Raw genomic sequence first — 21312 nt, 5'->3', positions numbered from 1 at the left:
TTCATGGGGACAAGTCTTTAATTAGTTAAGATATACCATCCAGTTCCATAAGGTGTCTTTTAAGACACCTTACAATTTCTCTCCAGAAACAAAAGATCATAACCAGGTCAAAAGATAAAAATGCTATTTTATATCACATGTAATATAGGGCCAGGCTTATAAAAAATAACTTGACTTCTACAACTAAATTCTGTGACAGAGTAGACCAGACTTTGCCAAAATCAATCCTGAAAAAAAATTACCAAAAGGACTAAGCCGTTGAGAGTACATTTGTCATTTCAAAATGCTTCTGGGAAGACTGAACCATGAGTCAGTCGAGAGAACCTCGAGGGAGCGAGGCCGGTGGGGGCATTGCTGGATGGGAGGTGGCAGCTTCGAGGGTCTGAGGAATTTAGAAACCCACATTATGAGATAGTACCCATGGATCACAGGGTCAGTTATTGTGAGCCTGGCTCCAACTCTCCACCAGCAGAGGGCGAGCTTTCTCTATCGCTCTCTCCTCCGAGGACAGACTCAGCTTGCCTTCTGTTTTCAGATTCTCGGGGAAAGGCGCAGCTGTGGTAACGTTGAATCTTTCTGTAACACAAAGGAGAGGGCCTGGTAGTTGACTCCATCAACACGGTTAGTTTAATGTAACAGATCCAGGGCAGTACACCTGTGACAGCGGATAGTTTTAAAAGCGGAAAAACATGTGTCCCATGCCTGATAGGGACTGACTTACCCACTAGTCTGTCTACATCAGCCTTTATTTATTTATCTATAGCCGTGTATATCCAGAAGAGGGAAGGTACATGTTGCTAACCTAGTATCTTAGTTAGAGTTACTGTTGCTGTGAAGAGACACCATGGTGTGGTGATATTTTATTTATGCTCTAACAAATAAAGCTTGCTTGGGGATCAGAGGACAAAGCCAGCTACTATATTTCCTTTGAAAAGGGGGGTTTCTGTCCTAGACGTTGCTGAGTACACTGGGTTGGCTGTCCGGTGAGCCTCGGAAATCTGCCTACTTCTGCCTTCCCAGTGCTGGGATTACACAGATAGCTACATTTCTGCCGGTTCTGGGAATCAAATTCCTGTCCCCAGCCTTCGCATGGCCAGTACTGTATTAATTGAAGTATTCCTCTAGTGTTGGAACACATCCACGAATGGTATCTTATGAGATTTCTGAACGCTTGTGAGAAAACTCCATGAAAATCAAACAAATGTCTTGTGATCTCAGCTTCTTCAAAACATGGAATTGTTCTTGGAATGTGCTTTCATGCCCCTCCCAGGTACAGCAGCTAGGAATGAGTTTCCTTCAGATTATTCGTCACAACCAGATACTGTTAACTGTTTATATGGTTTTGCCATGTGCAACTTGCCTATTACGTGTGGTTTTCCCTGGTATTGTACACTTTACTTATGTGACTCCTCTTAATCATCATAGTCTAAACTCTCTGATGCTCTGAATAAAGTTGGCTATTGCATGAAACTTTACTCAGCATCATTTATTGGCTCCATTCTCCAAGGTCCCACTGTTTCAGGAGTAGAACATCCTAGTCCTTATTTTTTTTTTCTTTCCTAAAACATAATATTTTCCACTGGCATTTTAAAAGTAATTTCATATTCCCTTTCTAGATGTAGTGGTTAGAATAAAAATGACCCCCATAGGCTGGCTTAAAGGGAGTAGCACTATTGGGAGGTGGGGCCTTTTTGGGGGTGGCTTTGAGGTTTCAGATGCTCAAGCCAGGACAGTCTCTCCCTTTCTTCCTGCTGCCTGCCTAACCAGAAGTAGTAGAACTCTCAGCTACCTCTCCAGCACCATGTCTGCCTGTGTGACATCATGCTTCCCGCCATGACAATATGGACTAAATCTCTGAACTGTAAGTCAGCCCCACTTAAATGCTTTTCTTTATAAGAGCTGCCCATGATCATGGTGTGATATGAATCTTAAAAGGTCTTATTAAAAAAAAAACCCTGAGCCAGACATTGGGGTGAAAGCTGAAAGATCAGAGGAATAGAACAAGCCAGCCACAAGTTCTTACCACTAGGAAATCCTCAGCCCAAGAGGGAGCTACTTCCTGTACACTCATGCCTCATATATCTTTCTGTGCCCTGCCATCTTACTTCCTCTCTCCTCCCAGCTATATCACTTCCTCTTTCTGCCCAGCTCTATCACTTCCTGTCTGTCTGTACAGACCTCCAGACCTCTCCACTAGTGCTGGGATTAAAGGCATGTGCCACCATGCCTGGCTCTGTTCCCAATGTGGCCTTGAACTCACAGAGATCCAGATGAATCTCTGCCTTCCGAATGCTAGGATTAAAGGTGTGTGCTACCACTGCCTGATGTCTATTATGTTTTAGGAAAGAAAAAAAAATAAGGACTAGGATGTTCTACTCCTGAAACAGTGGGACCTTGGAGAATGGAGCCAATAAATGATGCTGAGTAAAAAGTTTCATGCAATAGCCAACTTTATTCAGAGCATCAGAGAGTTTAGACTATGATGATTAAGAAGAGTCACATAAGTAAAGTGTACAATACCAGGGAAAACCACACGTAATAGGCAAGTTGCACATGGCAAAACCATATAAACAGTTAACAGTATCTGGTTGTGATGAATAATCTGAAGGAAACTCATTCCTAGCTGCTGTACCTGGGAGGGGCATGAAAGCACATTCCAAGAACAATTCCATGTTTTGAAGAAGCTGAGATCACAAGACATTTGTTTGATTTTCATGGAGTTTTCTCACAAGCGTTCAGAAATCTCATAAGATACCATTCGTGGATGTGTTCCAACACTAGAGGAATACTTCAATTAATACAGTACTGGCCATGCGAAGGCTGGGGACAGGAATTTGATTCCCAGAACCGGCAGAAATGTAGATATCTGTGTAATCCCAGCACTGGGAAGGCAGAAGCAGGCAGATTTCCGAGGCTCACCGGACAACCAACCCAGCGTACTCAGCAATGTCTAGGACAGAAACCCCCCTTTTCAAAGGAAAAGTGGATGGCTGTAGGGAGCACAGCCTAGAGTACGCATTGGAGAAACCAGAATTGTTAAGCATACAAGTCTGTTTTCTTCCACAGAAGGAAGAATGACTCCTGGTCACCTGGAATGCTGGAGTGAGCATGGTCAAACAACCTGGTGAAATTTCACTGCTCTATTTCGAGCCAGCCTCCACCTGACTTTCCCCCAAATCCTGAAATTGGTTAGGCCAGAATCCTGGGCTTTGTCTCTCAGTGAATATAACTCATCCTTAGGAAACAGACTCCCATGTACTTTGCATCATCCGTCCGTAGAACCTGTCCTTCCTTATGCTCGCTACAAATCCTTCCTCTATGCCCTAGCCCTGAGCACTGTTTGCCGATCAATAGAACTCATTCTTAGGATAAAGATCTTAGGTAGTTTTCTAGAGTGGGTATTTTCCAAGGGATTAAATATGTAAGAAAATTAAACCACGAATCAGACTCCAGCAGTTTTGATCCAGTCTGACTGACCAGGTCCAGTTGTTCCAAGTCTTCCTCCTCACCTCTTTGCAGTTTGATCCCTGCTGGCCGTAACTGCTTCAGGGACCCCCAAGAACAGACGCCATGCAACAGTCAGCACACGAGGAACAGCCTCAGAGACTTTCTCTGGACTCCACATGCGCCTCCCACCTCCACCCCCACACAAAGATGAAGGAAATGAAGATGACAACAGATAAATTACATGACTAGATGATTATTTATAAAACAAGCCGGTAAAAAGATCACATTCGGAGCCTCCCTTTTGGCAGGAAAAACTGAATAAAGAGATAGAAAATTAAAAAAAAAAGGGCTAGAAGATAGGGAGGGCAAGATGTTCTATGTCTAGATAATACAAATCCTACCCAGGAATTTAAAGGGGCCACAGAATGTCAAAGATGGGTAAGGGCATGCCAATACCCAGGAAATCATTCCACAAGACAAATGGGTTTATCTACAAAGGAAGATAAATTAAACAGACGTGAGATTTCACAGGGCTAACAGTGGATTGAAGGAACATTTCCACATGGCTTGAGGACATTGAATACTTCCTTAAAATACTGATTGGCCATTTATATTTCTTCTTTGAAAGCAGTCTGTTTGTTGGCCTCTTTGCTAGTTAGCAGTTTGGGTTTTTGCACTTAGTTTTTTCTGTTCTTTATAAAATTCAGACATTAGCCTCCCTGCCTGAAGCAGAGCTGGCAGATTTCTCTCCCATCCCACAGGCTCTTTGTTTAGTCTGCTGCTAGCTTCCTCTACAGTGCAGAAACTTCCATTTCATGTAGTCCAACTTCCTCACTCCTGGCACCTGTGCTATTGAAGTCCAGCTCAGAAATTTCCTGTCTGGACCTGTGTCGTGAAGTGTGTTTCCTATGTCTTCCTCTACTGGTTTCAGCGTTTCAGGGTTTAACTTAAGGCCACTACCCACTTGGAACCGATTTTCATGTCACATCACAAGATAAAAGATATACAGGCCTGGGCCGAGGGTGGTGGTACACGCCTTTAATCCCAGAACTCGTGAGGCAGAGCCAGGCGGATCTCTGTGAGTTCGAGGCCAGCCTGGTCTACAGATCGAGATCCAGGATAAGCACCAAAACTACAGGCCTGAACCCAGTTTTCTGAAGGTGTAAAGACATTGCTATCACTCCCGCTGTTGACTAGTCTGTCTTCTATCCATTCCACTCCACTTCTAACAACGTCATCAAAAATCAGGTGGCCAAAGCTGTGTGGAATAATCTCCGGGTCCTCTGTTCTGTTTCACTGGTCTACATGTCTGTTTTGTGCCAGTATCATATTCTCTTTGTCACAATAGCATTAGAATAAGTTTGAGGTTAGGTATTGTATTCTCTTTCTGTAGTGTTGCTTTGGCTATTTGCGGTCTGTTATGTTTCTGTCAATGTAGGAGTATGGAAAGTCTTTCCATGTCTGTATCTTTGGTTTCTTTTTTTAGTGTCTAGAAATTTTAATTGTAGAGATCTTTCACTCCCATGATTGAGGTTATTCCTAAGTACTTTGTATTTTGGGGAGCTATTCTGAATGGGGTATTTTCCTAATTTCTTTCCCAGTGAGTTCATTATTGATAGATATGAAAGTCCTTGATTTTTTTTGTATGTCAATTCTGTATCCTGCAAGTTTACTGAAAGTGTCTGCTGGATTGGAGAGTTTTCTGGTGGAGTTTGTAGGGTCTTTTAGGAATCGATAATATAGTTCATTGACAGGGATAATTTGACTTCTTTCATTCCTGTTTTATACTTCTGTACCTTCCTCTTGTCTTATTGCTCTAGTTGAGACTTTAAAAAAAAAAAGACTTCAAGCACTGTACTGAGCAAGAGTGCCAACAATGGGCCTTCTTGTCTTGTTCCAGATTTTAGAGGAAACACTTAATCCACCACCCCACCCCAACCCCCGACCCCAGTAGCAAAATGTTGCTTACATGTTTGTTGTGTATAGATTTCGTGATTTGGGGATATGTTGAAACTGTTCCTAATTTCTCTAGGACTTCTATCATAAAGGCGTGTTGAACTTTGCTGTCTTTTTTTGTGGTCATGTGATTTGTGTCTTTTAGTTTATTTGTGTTGTGAGGTGGTATTATATTCACTGATATAGTACATTGGACCAAGTTGCATCACACGGATGAAGCTTACCACTTAGCCATGATGTATGATAATCTTAATGTATTTCTAATTATATTATATACTTTGAATACATTTGAATTATGTAATGTGTTTTGAATTATATCTAGTTTGCAATTATTTTGTTCACAATTTTTGCTGTTCTGTTCATCAGGAAGTGAGTCTGTAATTGTTGCTGTTGTGTCTTTATCTAATTCTATTCAGGATAATACTGGCTTCATAGAATTAATTTGGTATTCTTTCATTTTCTATTTTGAGAAAAAATTTCAGAAGTGTTGGTATTAGGACTTTCTTAAAAGTTTGGTAGAACTCAGCCATGAGTCCATCTGATCCTTGGCTGTTCTTTTGGGGAGACTTAATCTCTACTGCAATATCATTACTTGTGGTAAACATGTTTAATATACTTATATCTTCAGAGCATAATTTTAGTGTGTCATACATGTTATTAGCTCTTTGGAATATAATGATACTACAGATTTCATTGGAGTCTGTTGTTACAACTCCCCCTTCACCTTTACTTTTATTAATTTGGGATTTCTTACTCATTCTTTTTATTAGTTTGGCTAGAGGCTTGTCAATCTTGTTATCCTTTAAAGAAAAACAACTTTTTTTGGCTAGTTCTATATATTGAGAGTTTGTTGGTGTTTGTTTTATTAAGTCCTGCTTTAATCATTATGATTTTTTTTCTGCCAGCTACTTAGTTTGGTAGTGACTTCTTATTTTTCTAGAACCTTAAGGTGAATTATTAGCATATTAGAAAACTCTGATTTTGTATTATTGTGTATACTTACTTTCCTCTTAGGATGCTTAGCGATTTCCCAGATTGCCTATGATTTTCATTTGTTTCTAGGAATTCAATTTCCTCCTTGATTTCTTCAGTGACCCAAAGTACATTCAAAAGTGTATTGTTAAGTATCCAAGTATTTGTGTAATTTCTGTAGTCTCTCCTGCTATTGGTTTCTACTTTTATTCCAGAGTGGTCTGATAAGATACAAGGAATCCATTCATTGTCATCCTCTCCCTCTTCTTTTCCTGCTTTTTCTCCTCCCTTCTCCTCACCTTCCCTCTCTCTCTGTGTGTATGTTAAATCTAGTTGATCCACGGTATAGTTTATATCCCAGTACTATTTGAAATACTTCTTTATGACCCACTTCGGATAGGAATTATGCAAAAGGCGGGAATATTGTCAATGTGTGGAATGTTCTAGGCATTTGATCATTAATAGTTACTGAGCAAGATTTCCTATGGAATTTTAACATGCAGTACGAAAACAGAACAACTGGATTGGAAAGAAAATGATAGAGAAAATCCCAGGAAAGGCGAAGGTTGATCTCTCACCACTCTGGGACACAGGGCGTCATTAAGACCTTCAGAGGGTATCCAAGTCCAGTGACGCTATCTCCGGACAAGGTGCTCGCCCCTGGAGAACTGCCTCCTGGCAGATGCTCAGGTCGGTCTTTCAGACAGAAACAAGAGAAGACAGACATATGAGGCGTCCTGGGCAGGATTCAAATCTCTGGTCCAGTGTAAGGGGCTGCAAATCCAAGGCGGGCTGAGAAAAACGAAGTCTGGATTTCCGGGGACGTTTTAGAGACAGCACCGGCCCCTCCCCTTCCGGTCCGTTCGGATCTGTTTCCCCCGGACCCACGTGTGTTTGCACTGGAGTGAACTTGGAGCTGCTGCGGCAGCAGTCCGTGAGATTGTTGTATCTGGACACCGCGGGGCCTCGGTGGCCAGGACATCGCCATGGTGGGTGGCGCGCTCGCTGGGTTCCCCCGGGGGCTCTGCTCGGGCGGACGGGAAGGGGATTCTCGGAGCCGGGAGAGGCCGCGACGCGGAGCGGCTGCCTGGGCGGTGCTGGGTCCTGGGTGTCTGCCCCGGGGATCGGAGTGCTCCCGCGCTTTTCCACCCCGCCCTGTGGCGTGGTCCACTTCCCAAGGTCTCCTTCTCCTGGTGGAAACTCTGCACCTTTGCATCTTCACTAATAACCGCATTTCTGGGTCCACCCACCTCTGCCCACGGGCAGGTAGAGATCCGCCCTGCCCTGGGCACAGTCAGCCACGAGGTATATCGGTCCGCAGCCCCTCGGTGGCCCGTTCTGACTGCGGTCCTGCCTCTACAACCCCCATTCCTCCCGGGCAACGATGTTGTTAACTCCGCATATATACTAAGCAGAGTAGTTGCTTAAGAGCGTTCATAAACCATTTATGTGTAGGACTATAAAGGGTTCATTCGCAGCATCCGTTTTTAAGTTTATAATTGATGTTGTGTGCGTGTGGATAGTGGAGGACAACTTGTGGGAGTCCGTTCTCCACCTGGGATCCAACTCAAGTCGTCAGGCTTGGCAGCTGGCGCCCTTAGTCGCTGAGGCATGTCTCTGTCCCCTCCTTGTTTCTTTGTCTTTTCCTGTCTTCCTACTTTCAGTCTGTGTCCCTATGCTTGCACGATTTCCATCTCTAATCTTCAGAGCATTTCAGATAATAAAGCAGTTGCATGTAGTTGTATTGGGAATTTGACTGCACTTTTCTCCTTGGCAATCGGCACTTCCCGTTCGCCACACTTTTTATTATCAATGGGTTGTTTTGCATAGAAGTCAAAGTAGTAGCATTTTTATAATTGTGTTCTAATTGTCACATTTTTGGCCCCGTTTTTTCACGTTATCATCAAATGTGGTCCTGCACCTTTCTTTAAAAGGTGCCCGTGATTCCAGAGGCCTGAGAGGGACACCTGTCATCTTTGAGAAACTATTTAACTTCCGTCAGCTTAATTAGAATGATAGAATGCTCCACAGAGTTCTGGAAATTAAGTGTCTAGCTCCTGTCTGACAGTTTTGTGAATTTTTCCTGAGGAAGCAAACAAATGTCAGTCTGGCTTGGTGAGCCAGTGAATTTAACCGGTAATCAGCATGGACAGTTTATACATAATTAAGTGATTAAAGAAAAAGTCACCTGCACACCCCGGCTGCTGTTTGCATGTGGAGGACAGAGGACAACCTTGTGGAGTCATTCTTTCCTTCTACCCTCACATGGACTCTGAGAATGGAAGTCAGGTCACCAGGCTTGTGCAGCAAGTTCCCTTATTCACTGAGCCATCTTGCCAACCCCTGAAGTTACTTGTTATTGAGAGTTTGTTTTGTTTGTCCTTGCAGATAAATGTTTTAAATTGTACAAAAATTTAAAACTGTAGTGAATCTTCTTCATATTTTTGTGCCTTATTATTTTATCCATCCCTTGCTGTGGACAATCTTTCATAAACAGTTATAAAGAATCTTAAGCTACAGTTGAGTCAGGATGTAAGTAGTTCAAGAGGTTGTGTTCTTTGCATTGAATCTTGGTGGTTTGAGTTCGTTAACTTAAATCTTTGAAAGCTGTAAAGCCCTTTCATACTTAGAGAATTTCATACTACTCTTACAATGGAAATTCAAAGTCTTTAAAAGAAAGCTTCTGTGTAGTTATCCCTGTGTGAGTGGGGGCGACAGAGATGGAAGTGAGTCCTTTCATAACCTGATCTTGGAGTTGACATGAACGAAATCCTTATCATTAAAAGTGAGTCATTGTGTATCTAACTACACGTGTCCTATCTTTTAGCCTAAAGGACTGAAAGGAAAAATTGTAGGTCGGGAAAAAAAAGTCATCCATCCGTACAGCAGGAAAGCAGCTCAGATTACAAGAGAGTCTCACAAACAAGACAAGAAGGAGAGGTAAGTGTCTAGTCCTGTTAGTGTTGTGCATTAGGGAAAGCTCCTTCACTCATCTGCCTATCAGGTGTGTGTTCCTCAGTTTCCACTCCCGCTTTTCCTTTAATATTTTTTTCATGTGTTCTTACACTGAGGTAAACAGCATGAAGCCTCTGGTTTTACAGAGCTAACCTAAAACGTAAGTTTAAGTGGCAGTTCATGGTGAGTGTAGTGAAGAAAAATTAACACAGGTTGAAGGATAAAGAGAGAGAGGTTATATTTTATAGAAGTCCTGGAAGATACCTGGAGAACTTAATTAACATTTGAGCAGAGCTGAGAGATCATGGGAGGAAACTACTTGGGTGTGCTGTGTGTTCGACCTAACAAAGGAAATGTGAGATATGTGGTTAGATGTCTTGGTTCTAGTGTTCAGGAACTGATTAGAGATGTCACAGGGAGCTGTTGGTGTTGTGGGTTGGTGGATTGGGGTCAGGAGACTAGATCACCAAATGGTCACAGGTTAGGGAGCTGTTGTTGTTGTGGATTGGTGGCTTGGGGCCAGGAGACTAGGTCACTGAACGAGTGCTGTAGATAGGAGAGAAGGCAGTCAAGGCCTGAGTCAGTCTAGTAGCTGGCCTGCCATCTCAGAGTTGGGCAGGGCTTGGAGAGAAATCTGCCACAGATACTAAAAGAAAAAATATACCAAAGAACATAAAGTGTTTTTAATGTTTTTAACAGATTTCAAGACCCTTGTTTTAGAAATTTTCTAATTTGTGTACACAGTTACTTCCAAGACTGGAGGAGAGGGTCTGAGGCTGAGGGGGAAGATATTGCAAAAATTCCATAAAGGGAAAATCAGATAGAAGTCATTTCTGTGTGGCCTAGCCTTGCTGTTCCAGTGAGTGCACCAGGTGTCCACACAGTTGCTTTTTAATACCTTGCCTAAGACCTAAAGCCTCATTTAATAAAGCTTGGCTGTTTTACAGTGATTTGGTTAGATGTTTTCTAGGAGAGACTGATGGCATAGTCTAATTTTCCTTTATGCGAGGGATGTGTCTTTTTTACATAGAGATGTATGGTGGCAGTACTGTCTTAAAATAGTAGTTTTGCAAAGTTCAGGTGTTCGTTTATCACTTAGCATTTTTGTTATTCTTTTTAACATGATTTACTACATCTAAACAGTGTAATTTTTCCATCGCCCATATGTGTATTTGACAAACTTCCTTGACCTGAGATGCACCATATTAGAGCGGTGTTTTCCGCTGCAGGGTTTCCCGCTCAGGAGGCCTGCTGAGAGAACTGGGCTGAGGTTGTATATTTCCGGGTGGTGTCCAGGAAACATAACCCAGTCAACCTTTGTTTGCATGAACAGTACTGGCCCTCTAGGCTTTCCGTAGTCACTGGCATTCTAGTGACATCCTATTCCAGTGATTTAAAAGATCATCATGTCATGCCATGTTTCTTTGTTAAGATTGACTTTTTTTTTTTTTTTTTAAATACATGTGAAAGAATGTCAAAGTTCTCTGGGAAGTTTTTCTTTGTGATATTTTTGACAGATTTCTAAGCCCCTGCTTTGGAAATGTTCTAACTTATATGCACCTTTTGGTTCAAGATTGAAGACTGAGAGGGCCTTGCGTCTCAACCTTATCGGTAAGTGGGTTTGAGTTCTTGAGATTCTGGCTACATACAGTAGAATGAAATTTCGCTCTAAACCAATTTCTCTGCTTTATCAGCTTTTTTAAAAGCAGACTTCACTAAAAGAAAACAAATGAAGTGGAGCAAAGCATTTATTTGCCTTTCAGAGTCAGCTGCTGGTGCTCCCTGCAACTCAGCTTCGCAGAAACTTCATTCGCCTGCACTTCCGCATCTAGCTCGGGTTTAATCCTCTCGACAGCTGAGATTAGGAAGGGTGTGGCTGTGTTCACTTGTTGCAGCACATCCCTAAGATGATTGGTTTAGAAAGAGGAAAAGTTTGCTTTGGCACATAGTGGCGGGGGTTTCAGTCCATGAGGCCGATCATGTTGCCTTGGGACTGATAGCAATGCAGAATGCAGTGGCAGAGGCGCTGTGTGCTAGAGCAAGCTGCTTACCTCACTCTGGCCGAGAAGAAGAGTCCCAGCATCCCCGTCAAGGGCACTTCCTCAGTGATGGAAGAGTGCCGCCTAGGCCTCTCAAAGGTCTCGTCATCTCCCAGTAGCACCGAGCACTAGAGAGCAGCGTTTAGGACATGGGCCTTTCAGAGCAGTAGAGAACAGCGTTGAAGACATGGGCCTTTGAGAGCAGTAGAGAGCCAAGCTACAGCAAGAGCTTAAGTATTGTGGAGCAGAGGGTTCATGGTTAATAGGGGTGCGTACATGGTCAGTCCTTGTCAGTGACACAGTCTCCTCCCTTTTACCCTTTTGCCTCTCCCTCCCTTCTTCTCCCTCCCTTCCTCTCCCTTTCCTCCCTCCCCCCCTCTCTCTGTCTTCCTGTGGGTGATATTTACTGCTAAGAAATTTTTACTGACAAGTCCAGTTTTCTCTTGGCACAGTACCTGACACCTCTCTTAGGCTTAACATGTTTAGTGATGATCTCTTTAGGATGCTTGACTTCATGTGTAAATGTGAAATAGTGCTGATCTGAATAGAAGAATTGTAAAGTTCTGGCCATGGTGCCAGAGGCTAAGCCTTTGTTTAACAAATACTATTTTCATCATTGATCAAATTTTAAGATACTTTCAACAAGTTACATGTTTTGCTTTATAAGAATTTAGAATTTCATATTCTGTCAGTCCATCTTTCCTCCCTTCCCTGATGTTAGACAAGAAATGTATGGGGCTGGAGAGATGGCTCAGTAGTTAGGAGGGCAGGCACACTGCTCTTGCAGAGTTCAGTTCCCAGAATCCACACGGTTGGCTTACAACTACCCACACATCCCACTCCATGGGACCCACCATCCTCTTCTGGCATCTTTGGATACTGCACTCACATGCATAAACACGTATTCACATGCACACACATCCGCACATAATTAAAATACAAACAGATTGTATCAAAGGAAAGAAGTGTGTGGAGGCAAACGTCACTTCCATCCTTGTCCCTTTCTTTAAATAAAATGTTACAGTTTCATTCCTGACAAATTGGTTCCATTGACTCAGCTACACAGATCTTATTTAAAAATGAAATAGTTTGCTTTAGTTTTTAATGCTTTGCTGTGGAGGATTGTGGTGAAAACCTTTGCCTACATGAGGCTTGTGGTGCTAAACTTTGGTACTTATTCATAGGTGACAAACTTCAGTGGTTTCACAGTCATCTGGATACAAAAAAAACGAGATATTCAAAGAAGGATGCCTGTGAATTAATTGAAAGGTAAATATGGGGCATGTTGTGAACAGAGGGTCAGAAAAGAGAATTCCAGCCTGGTTCTCGGAGACACCTGTGTTCTAGATTTGGGTACTAGCAGATGGGCTTTTTAACAGGAAGTCTTGAGTGTGTGGCCCAACTTGGCCCCCTTAGTTTCCTGGGGTTAGGGAGGGCTTCCTGAAGAAGCATTGTCTGCACTGGCCCTGGGTGTTGAGGTAAGGTAGCCCGAAAGCATCTTCAGACTGAGAGAGTAGTGTCTAAGTCCCCGGGGTTGGGGGAGAAGCTGGCGGGTAGAAGGACCCACAGACGCATCATGACGGGAGTAGCAAGGCTAGTGTAACAGGTGCTGCCAGTGATGGCTGGCTCGTGACCAGTTAGGTGACCGCCTGAGTTTGGACCTCACCTAGGGACATAGGAAGCCTTGGGAGGACTTTCCAGAATGCTTGTGTGGTCCTCATGCATATACTTCAGGTCACAGCCTGAGCATGAGGACAGTGCTGAGAAGGGCATGGCGTCGCCAGAGGTCTTGTTAAGAGGTTGATGGGAGGGCGAGGAGTGGGGGATGAGAACACAGGGAAATGGGAGGGTCAAACTGGATCAGGGACAAAGTGGGAGGGCAGGGAGGAAGATACCAGGATAGATGAGGACATCATGGGAATAGGAAGAGGCAGGGTGCTGCGGAGGCTCTCAGGAATCCACAAGGTTGACCCCACCTTGGTCTGCTGGCAGTGGTCCAGAGGGTGCCTGGACTGGTCTACTCTGGTGACCAGCCTAGCAAATAACCTAGCTGTCATCATAGAGCCTTTGTCCAGTGACTGATGGAGGCAGATACAGAGATCCGCAGCCAGGCACCAGGCTGAGCTCTGGGAATCCAATTGATGGATGAGAGAGAGGAGAGACACTGCAGGTGAGGGACATTGAGATCATGATGGGAAGACATGCAGAGATGACTGGCCACACTAGTGGAAGTCCATGAACTGTGGACTGGTGGCTGTGGAGCCCCCATTGGACTGGACTAGGCCCTCTGGATACGGAAGACAGTTGTTTGGCTCGAACTGTCTGCGGGGCACCCAGGCAGGGGGATCGGGATCTGTCCCCAGAGCATGGGCAGGCTTCTGGAACCTGGTGCCTGAGGTGTGACACCTTGCACAGCTTTGGTGCAGTGGGAAGGGGCTTGGACCTGCCTAGGCTCAGTGAGCTGGGCTCTGTTGACTCTCCATGGGAGACCTCGATTTGGGGGATGTGGGGATGAGGGGTGGCTTGGGAAAGAGGGCTAGGGGGTGGAAGGAGGGGGGATCTGTGGCTAGTATGTGGAGTGAGTAGAAAATTTCTTAATAAAGAAAAATGGAAGAAAAAAAAAAAGAGGTAGATGGTACAGTCCAGGCACAACACTGTTGTCCTCTGCTTGGTTAGTAGTAGCCCGATGGAGAGCTTGAATGCAGCGACATTAAGAGGTAGAACGTAGGTGTGGAATAGGGAGAGAGACGTTAGGTGGATGCCTCTGAACCTCACTTAGAATGTCAGACTATGTCCTCAGACGATGGAGCAGGCGTGCTGTGAAAGTCTGTGTTGACGGGGAGATGCTAAGGTCTAGAGAAGAAACCCAGTAGTTGATTCAGTGTGGGGTCCTCAGTTCAGCAGACAGCATGCTATGTGTTCACTGAAGTCAAGAAATGGTTGGATTATTGAGGAAAGTGATCTTAAGTCTCAGGAAATGAGGAATTTGAGTATGTCAGTATTCAAAGGACAGGGACACCTGGGTGCCACATTTAAAATGAATCAACACCAGCCCAGATATATAGACATGTAACTCAAATCATTTTCATGTTTTTCAGATACTTGGGTCGATTCAGCAGTGAGCTGGAGCAGATTGAGCTGCATAACAGCATCAAGGACAGACAGGGACGGCGTCACCACTCCCGGGAGACTGTCATCAAGCAGACGATGGAGCGGGAGCGGCAGCAGTATGAAGGCTACGGCTTCGGTGTGTGTGTGTGTTCTCTGACTCCTTTGCCTTTAAAATAGGATCCGATTTACGATGAGTTTCAAAGGATTCGCTCCTGATTTACCTCGATCCCCTTCACGTCTAGAACACTTTTCATTTCATTTCCTTGTGACAGTTGACACCGTCTTTCTTCTGTGACACTTCTTCCTAGCACACACCCTACTCGGGTGTCCATCTCCAGACAGCTCTCCTCCTTCCCACTGCTGTGACTCTGGCTCTCCAGCCACACTGAGGCACATTACTAGCTGGCAGCACTGAAGATCCCTGGCCTGGATAGATAGCCTACCGAGTTGAAGACCCTTACATTGGTGGCCATTCCAAGGTGACATGGCCCACAGATAATACTGTCACTTTTTTTTAAATAATGATTTCAACTAGTAAGTACAGGTCTGTGGCTTAAGAAACCAGACGACCTGGGCACAGACTCTCCGGGGCTGAGGTCTGACGTAGCCGCTGTGCTCGCAGAACTCAGCATCGTTTCAACGGTTGTCATGCCGCTGTCTTCATTCATATTTCTGGCCTGGCCCCTGGAGGCTTCAGTGTTAATGTCTACTTTCTTGGTCCGTATAGTAGTTACAATACACAATAGCAAAATTAAAATTTCAAGTTTTAATATAAAGAGCATGAACATATAAGATCCCCAAAGAACTACCCTGGATAATACTAGAAACTGTGAAGTGTGTGGACTTCCTCTTCACTGCTAAAATGTGTTTCTTAATCTATAAAAATTCAAAAAGGAAAGCATGTTTTTTGGACCTAGACACATCCACACTTCATTCCGGGAACCCACCAGATAATAAAGTGGATGCCCTTGTTTTTCTCAGTTTAAAAATAAAAGAGAAGTGGGGTGGGGACTAGGCGGAGAGGAGGCTGGGGAAACTGCGGCCAGGATGTAAACTAACTAAATAAATGAACTAAACAAATAAAATAAAATAGAAGCCAGGCATGCTGGCACACACCGATAATCCCAGCCTTGGGAGGTAGAGGCAGATGGATCTCTTTGAGTTCCTGGCCACACTAGTCTATAGTTCCAGGACAGCTTGGGCTACATAGAGAGCCCCTATCTCAAAAAAATATAAATAGGATAGAGGACATACTTCTCTGGTTCAGAAAGTTGAGGATTAGCTCAAAAGTTCGTGGCACTGTACAAGAGTGGCATAGAACTTCTGCCTCTGCTGTGACGTTCGCATGTGGTTACTTTCTGTGAATATAAGATGTGTGTGTGTCTTTCCCTATCACTGTGATAAAATGCCCTGGCAAAGGCGACGTAAGGGAGCACGGGTTTATTTTGTCTCACAGCTTAAGCTCATTGTCGTGCTGAAGTCACAGCAGTAGGAGCTGTGTGACATTGTATCCACAATGGAGGCTGGTGCTCAGTTCTACCTCTTCATTCAGTCTGGGACCCAGCCCTGGAAATGGTGCCACTCAGCATTTAGGGCTGGTCTTCATTCCTCAATTACCCTAATGAAGGTGATGCCCCATGGGCTTTCCTAGGCCCACCTCCCAGGTGAGTCTAGATGTCATCAAGTTGACAGTTGAAACTAAGGTCTGAGATTCCACCCTTTGCCAGCTTGACACCCAGACACATGGTTTTAAACATGCCTTCCTCCCATTGGCCGTCTTAAAGAGCAGAAACACAGTCCACCTGAAGTCCCACTTTTTAACAGTTCCAGTGCTGCTTAGAAGTCCCTGTCTGATATTCCTCAGTAACTGAGCTCCCATGCAGGTTACAGGGTAACTTAGATTGTATTGAACTGTTTCGATAGCCTAATGATTGTAATTGTTAAGAAGTTTTTCATAGTTTGAATAGTGTGATCTTTTAATGTTAACTAATCATTGAAATCTGATAATTGTACCAATGTGACATAAGGTATGTACATAATAACTTGTCTTTCATAGCACTACAAAATCAGCACCCACACTTGCTGTTGAAGATGCTGGCTTTCCTCACAAGTCTGTACCAATACCTCCTATGTAACAGCTCCTCTGTCACCCCTAGACACCGAGCTCTGTTCTTCCCATGTGTAGTGTTTGTGTGGACCAGCCGTGCTTTGAAGATGTTTTCCTTTGGGACTGGGGAGAAGGCTCAGCAGTACTAACCGCCATTTCAGGCAGCTCATAAATGCTTCTAACTCCAGCTTTAGGGGGTCCCACACCTTCTGGACTCTGCAGGCACCTGCACATACATGATGTACACAGGCACATTTACACATGCATTTAAAAAGTTTTTCTTCTCTATTAACATCAATTACCATGTTGTATGTGTGATAATGAGTGAAACTATAACAAGTAAGCCTAATGGATATTAATTATTTTCTTTCTCAGAGATCCCAGACATTTTAGACACTAATAATCTGCAGACTTTTCGGTGAGTATCTGAGTTCCTTAGAAGTTGTGTATGAAATAAACAGGCATGAGCTTCCCTGGGTGTAGATGTTGATAGAAAAGCAAGTGGGGAGTGTCATGTTGGCAGTCCTCTCCTGTAGGTGTGCTTTGTGTCTGTCTGCAGCACCAGTGTGCGAGCAGCTGATGCTGTGGTGCTCTTTTCCTTAGCAGAGCAGTAGTGTAGTAGAGGCGTCTCTTTTCTCCCCGATGCCGGTTCTTATTTCCTAAGATAAAATAACAAGAACAGATGAAGAAAACGGATGCCAGGGTAACAGTTTGGTCATTGAGAACCTTTGGTTCAGGGCTCTGTGATTCTACCCTGGTAACCATGGAGACTAATGAGCTGTAGAAACTCAGATGTTATTTTTCAAGCACAGATTCTGTGTATTAGAAAATGTTTTTAATTAATACTTTTTGGTCTTCACTAAAACATGTTAGGGAGTCTGAAGTTTTTCAGAATTGAAATTGGATGTTTAAATTCAGGCCTAATTGAAAATAAAGTGTGTTCCTTGGGTCTGAAGCAGTGTGCATTCTGCCTCTTCCAGAGTGAGCAGTGTGAGAGGAGGTGAGCACAGCGTGTTAACATCGCTGGGTAGCAAGCCGTGGCTCTCCACACTTCTCAGGAGGTACAAAGAGGGAGGTTCCAAAAGGAGAATTTAAAAAAAAGAAAAGTCAGCTGCACTGTGCTGTGTGTGAGAAGAACGCCCTTTTCTGACTTAGAGGTTTGCTAGCTATGATGTAATTCTAATTTTTAAGGGTCTTGAGACCATGTAGCTTCATAAAGGGGAATATTTAGGTAGGGAGAAGAAGGGAACCACAGAGCCTAAGGGGTTTTTTTGTGCACTTTTGAAGTTAGAGTGTGTAGGATTCTGTGCAGGTAATACTACTGTAGCCATTGTAAGTAAGCTTAGGGCTTGGGCTATTGCATCTCTCACCCCCACCCGCCCCATTCTCACCCCCACCCTCACTCCCACCCTCCCCACCTCCACCCCTCACCCTCACCCTCACCCCCAACCCCCTGCCACCAGCTTATGTTGCTCTTTCATGCGCATGTAAAATCTGTTATGAATTTGAGGTCTTCCCTCTGCTGCAGGCAGAGTTCTGAAAATGACTGTCCTTGCTCATTTTTTTTCTAGGGAATGGGATTTTGATCTGAAGAAATTGCCAAACATCAAAATGAGGAAACTTTGTGCTAATGATGCCATCCCCAAGAAGCGCAAACAGAAAACCATTTTAAATGTAGAAACAGATTTAAATATAGAAAAAGATTTAGGGGAATTAGAACTAACTGTGGAAACTGGAGACTCTAAAGATGGGAAATTGGAACCAGCGAGCGAAGCAAGTGACTCGGATGAAGAAATGACTCCAGTGCCTGCCTGCCCCTAGTGAAATCCCCTGAGACCCTCCGTCCCCCTCCCTGACGGTGAATAACCGTGTGTGGGGGCTGGCTCAGCGGCTGGGGCCTTGCAGCCACAGCTGACTGCCGAAGTGTGATTCCCAGAGTCCATGGGTTGAAAAGAGCAGATGCTATACATTTTCTTCTACCCCCCCCCCCACATGCACACACATAAGTAAATACATTTATTTTAGTAATTGTCTATATGTGGGAATTTGCTATTTAGCTCATTCTTAAGTCGTTTGCAGTTTCAAAATAGGGTTATGATTTTTATTTAAGAATGAAAGTTTTCATTTTCTTTAAATTGCTTTTAAAATACAGAGATTGTGTCAATCTCTTTTCATTGTAGCTGAATACCTGGGCCTGGGAACTTAGCTGAGAGTCTGAATACTAACCCAGTGCAGTTGTGCCGAGGCGTCTCTGTCTACATCACTGCATGGCCAACGGCGTCATAGTGGTGGACTAGGAGACGGAGGGGGTGCAGAGGAAGATACGCCAGCGAATGGGCAGGGCCCTGTGTTGCCACCTCCTGAAGTCCTGTCACCTCTGAACATCACCATACTGGGGTGGGGGTGTGAGTGGCAATTTTCTAACACATTAAACTGTATCCAAAACAACACTGACCTTCAAAGACCATTTAACCTGAATTTTGCAGAAGGGAAAATTGGAAGAAAAAAAAAATAGGGTTAGGAATATGGCTTGGTCAGGGAAGGGCTCCCGAGGGCCTGAATCTCTTTGCAAACAGGGCTGTGTGGCAGGCTCCTAATGTCTCAGTGCTGGGGGAGTGGGAGGGTGGGTAGGGACAGTAAACAGGCACAGAGTGATCGGTACTGGCTCAGTAGTCCAGTGTGAAAGTGGTACTCTGAAGGGTCAGTGCTCCCAAACCCATTGCCACCAGCTGCCTTTGAGGGCACACACAGCATAGGATTGCCCTGATGGGCTTCAGTCTTGGATAACATTTTAATACACACCATTGTGTATTGGAAGTAACTTGTTTTTTGATTTTACAGAAAATCATACCACATTTGGCTTGATTCTCGGAAGAAAATTTGGACTTTTGAAGCATGTTAGGACTATTCAAGGGCCATGGAGACTTTAAAAGACCATGATGTTTAACTAAGTGCGTTTTGGATACCCAAAAGGCTTTGAGGCCAAAGGCAGAACGCTGTGGTTTGAATTTTAAATGTCTCCTGCAAGCTCCTACTTTGCACACTCAGACTCTACCTTCCGGTGCTGCTTTGAAGGGTGTGGAGGATTTAGGAGGGAGGGCTTGGCTGTCAGTAGGGCCAACTCTTTGAAGATTATGCCTATCCTTGGGTCCAGTTGTCTGCCACTGTGCAAGTTGACAGGTTGCTCCAGAAGCTGTGACAGACTGAAGTCCTTCAGAAATGGAGCCAGAACACACTTTTCCTTAATGTCCCCCACCCCCCCGCCCCGGTTGAAATTTGGATCACAGCAGCACAAAAGTAGCTAATCCATCTTTCAGATAACAGTTGAACTAGATCCCAGGCAGCGGATCTGTCAGAGAATCCCAGTCAAAAGGCCGTTGCCTGTGTACATTGCTAAGTGCTGGTGCTCTCAGTTCTCCATAGTGATCTTACGGTTTCCCCATTATGTTCTCCTAACTTCGTGGTTGGTATTTCATGACTTTTTCAAGGTTTCTAACTGTTCAGATACGAGTCTGCTGAATCTTCAGCTGTTGGGTCTGCATTAAAAGGCGCTGCTGTGTTGTTTTGCTGTAACGGATGCAGTATTCTTTTCACCTCACAGGCAAGCAGACCCCACTCTGTTGTTTTCTCTGAATCGTGCAGTAAATCTCCCATGTAATTCCACAAGACAGAACTGTGTGTCTGCTCTTTAAGCATTACAGTAAATTACTTTATAGACAAGGTAACTTGGGAAGCTGAGGAATATGTGGGTGCATATGTAGACATACTCACTGTACACATACTTAGGTGACCCTAGGAAAGCAGACGTCATGCTCTGGGGCGCTCATGCCCTGCCCTGTCCTGAAGCACCTTGCCTTTGCTTTCTAACGAGGCCAGCTGTTCTGTTCTTCGATGAAGCTAGAAACTTCACTTCTGCTATCCGAGAAGTCTGCAAACAGCTCCGCAGGCTGCAGGCAGTGGCAGCAGAGTGAGGAGCTGTGCCCCATCCAACTGGACAGCAGCGCATCATACTGAAATACTCCTCAAACTTGTTCAAAGTGGGCTTGGGGAGCTTTTGTATTATTTCCTTTGGCTAATGTATATTTATTATCTATTTTTGAGACCCATTGAAAGAAATCTATTTCTCAGTCCAGAGAATGCTATCTATTCTAGGCCTATGTGGAGACCTAATATTTCAAGCTACCTAAAACATGAGTTAATCTGGTTGGGCTGGCCCATCACCTGGCTAAGGGACTACTCCTTAGAAAGGCCAGTTCACCTTAACTCATGCTAAGGAGAGGAGGGATAATTATCCCTTTAATGAGGAAATGTACTTTTCTTCCCCAGAAAGCTGGGCACAGGCTCAGTCAGTATTAAGCTGCCACGAAGCTGTTAGGTGGGCACACCTCTCAGGAAAAGGTGTTGCTTTTCTTTTCTCTTTCTTTCTGTCTTTCTTCCTCCAGTATGATTCTGAATTTGGGCCTGCTTTCCCTCACCCTTTGGACTCTCATTTCACTCTGAAGTGCTCCTGCATTCTGTGTGGCCACTTGTCAGAACGTGGCTGACACCCATTGCTAAACATGCTGTCCTTACTGAGATTGCATGGCTATTCACCTTCTTCATCCTCTCTCTTTTGACGGCTGCTGTGATTCCCAGCTTGCCTGCCTTGTTGTTGATTAAAGTCTAATAAAATTGTCCAGGAGCTTCCTTCTGAGTCTGTTCTCAGTTATTCTGTTGACAGGACTA

At 44.2% G+C, this 21312-nt stretch overlaps 1 protein-coding gene and 1 long non-coding RNA gene across 3 annotated transcripts; one reads left to right on the top strand and one right to left on the bottom strand.

Annotated features, from left to right (window-relative positions):
* On the bottom strand, positions 1-7170 carry LOC128119159 (uncharacterized). Its single transcript, XR_008221482.1, has 2 exons — positions 6954-7170; positions 1-576 (listed from the first exon to the last, which is right to left on the bottom strand). It is a non-coding gene; the product is annotated as an uncharacterized LOC128119159 (long non-coding RNA).
* A 67-nt stretch (positions 7171-7237) lies between these two features.
* Positions 7238-21273, top strand: Tma16 (translation machinery associated 16 homolog). Of its 2 annotated transcripts, XM_052752376.1 has the most exons (8): positions 7238-7364; positions 9203-9315; positions 10904-10941; positions 12554-12638; positions 14468-14616; positions 16963-17005; positions 18159-18445; positions 18768-21273. In XM_052752376.1, exons 1-7 carry the CDS (start codon positions 7362-7364, stop codon positions 18406-18408), a joined length of 681 nt encoding a protein of 226 aa, XP_052608336.1. In that variant the 5' UTR covers positions 7238-7361; the 3' UTR covers positions 18409-18445; positions 18768-21273. The 2 variants fall into 2 exon arrangements, with proteins under 2 accessions (XP_052608336.1, XP_052608335.1); XM_052752375.1 differs by having other exon boundaries at positions 18159-21273.
* The last annotated feature ends 39 nt before the right edge of the window (positions 21274-21312 follow it).

The sequence above is a fragment of the Peromyscus californicus genome, unplaced genomic scaffold (genome assembly GCF_007827085.1).
Source record: "Peromyscus californicus insignis strain IS unplaced genomic scaffold, ASM782708v3 Scaffold_23__1_contigs__length_62951481, whole genome shotgun sequence".
Classification (NCBI taxonomy): domain Eukaryota; kingdom Metazoa; phylum Chordata; class Mammalia; order Rodentia; family Cricetidae; genus Peromyscus; species Peromyscus californicus.
The sequence above is the reverse complement of the archived record's forward strand: the minus strand, read 5'-3'. Positions and strand labels throughout refer to the sequence as shown.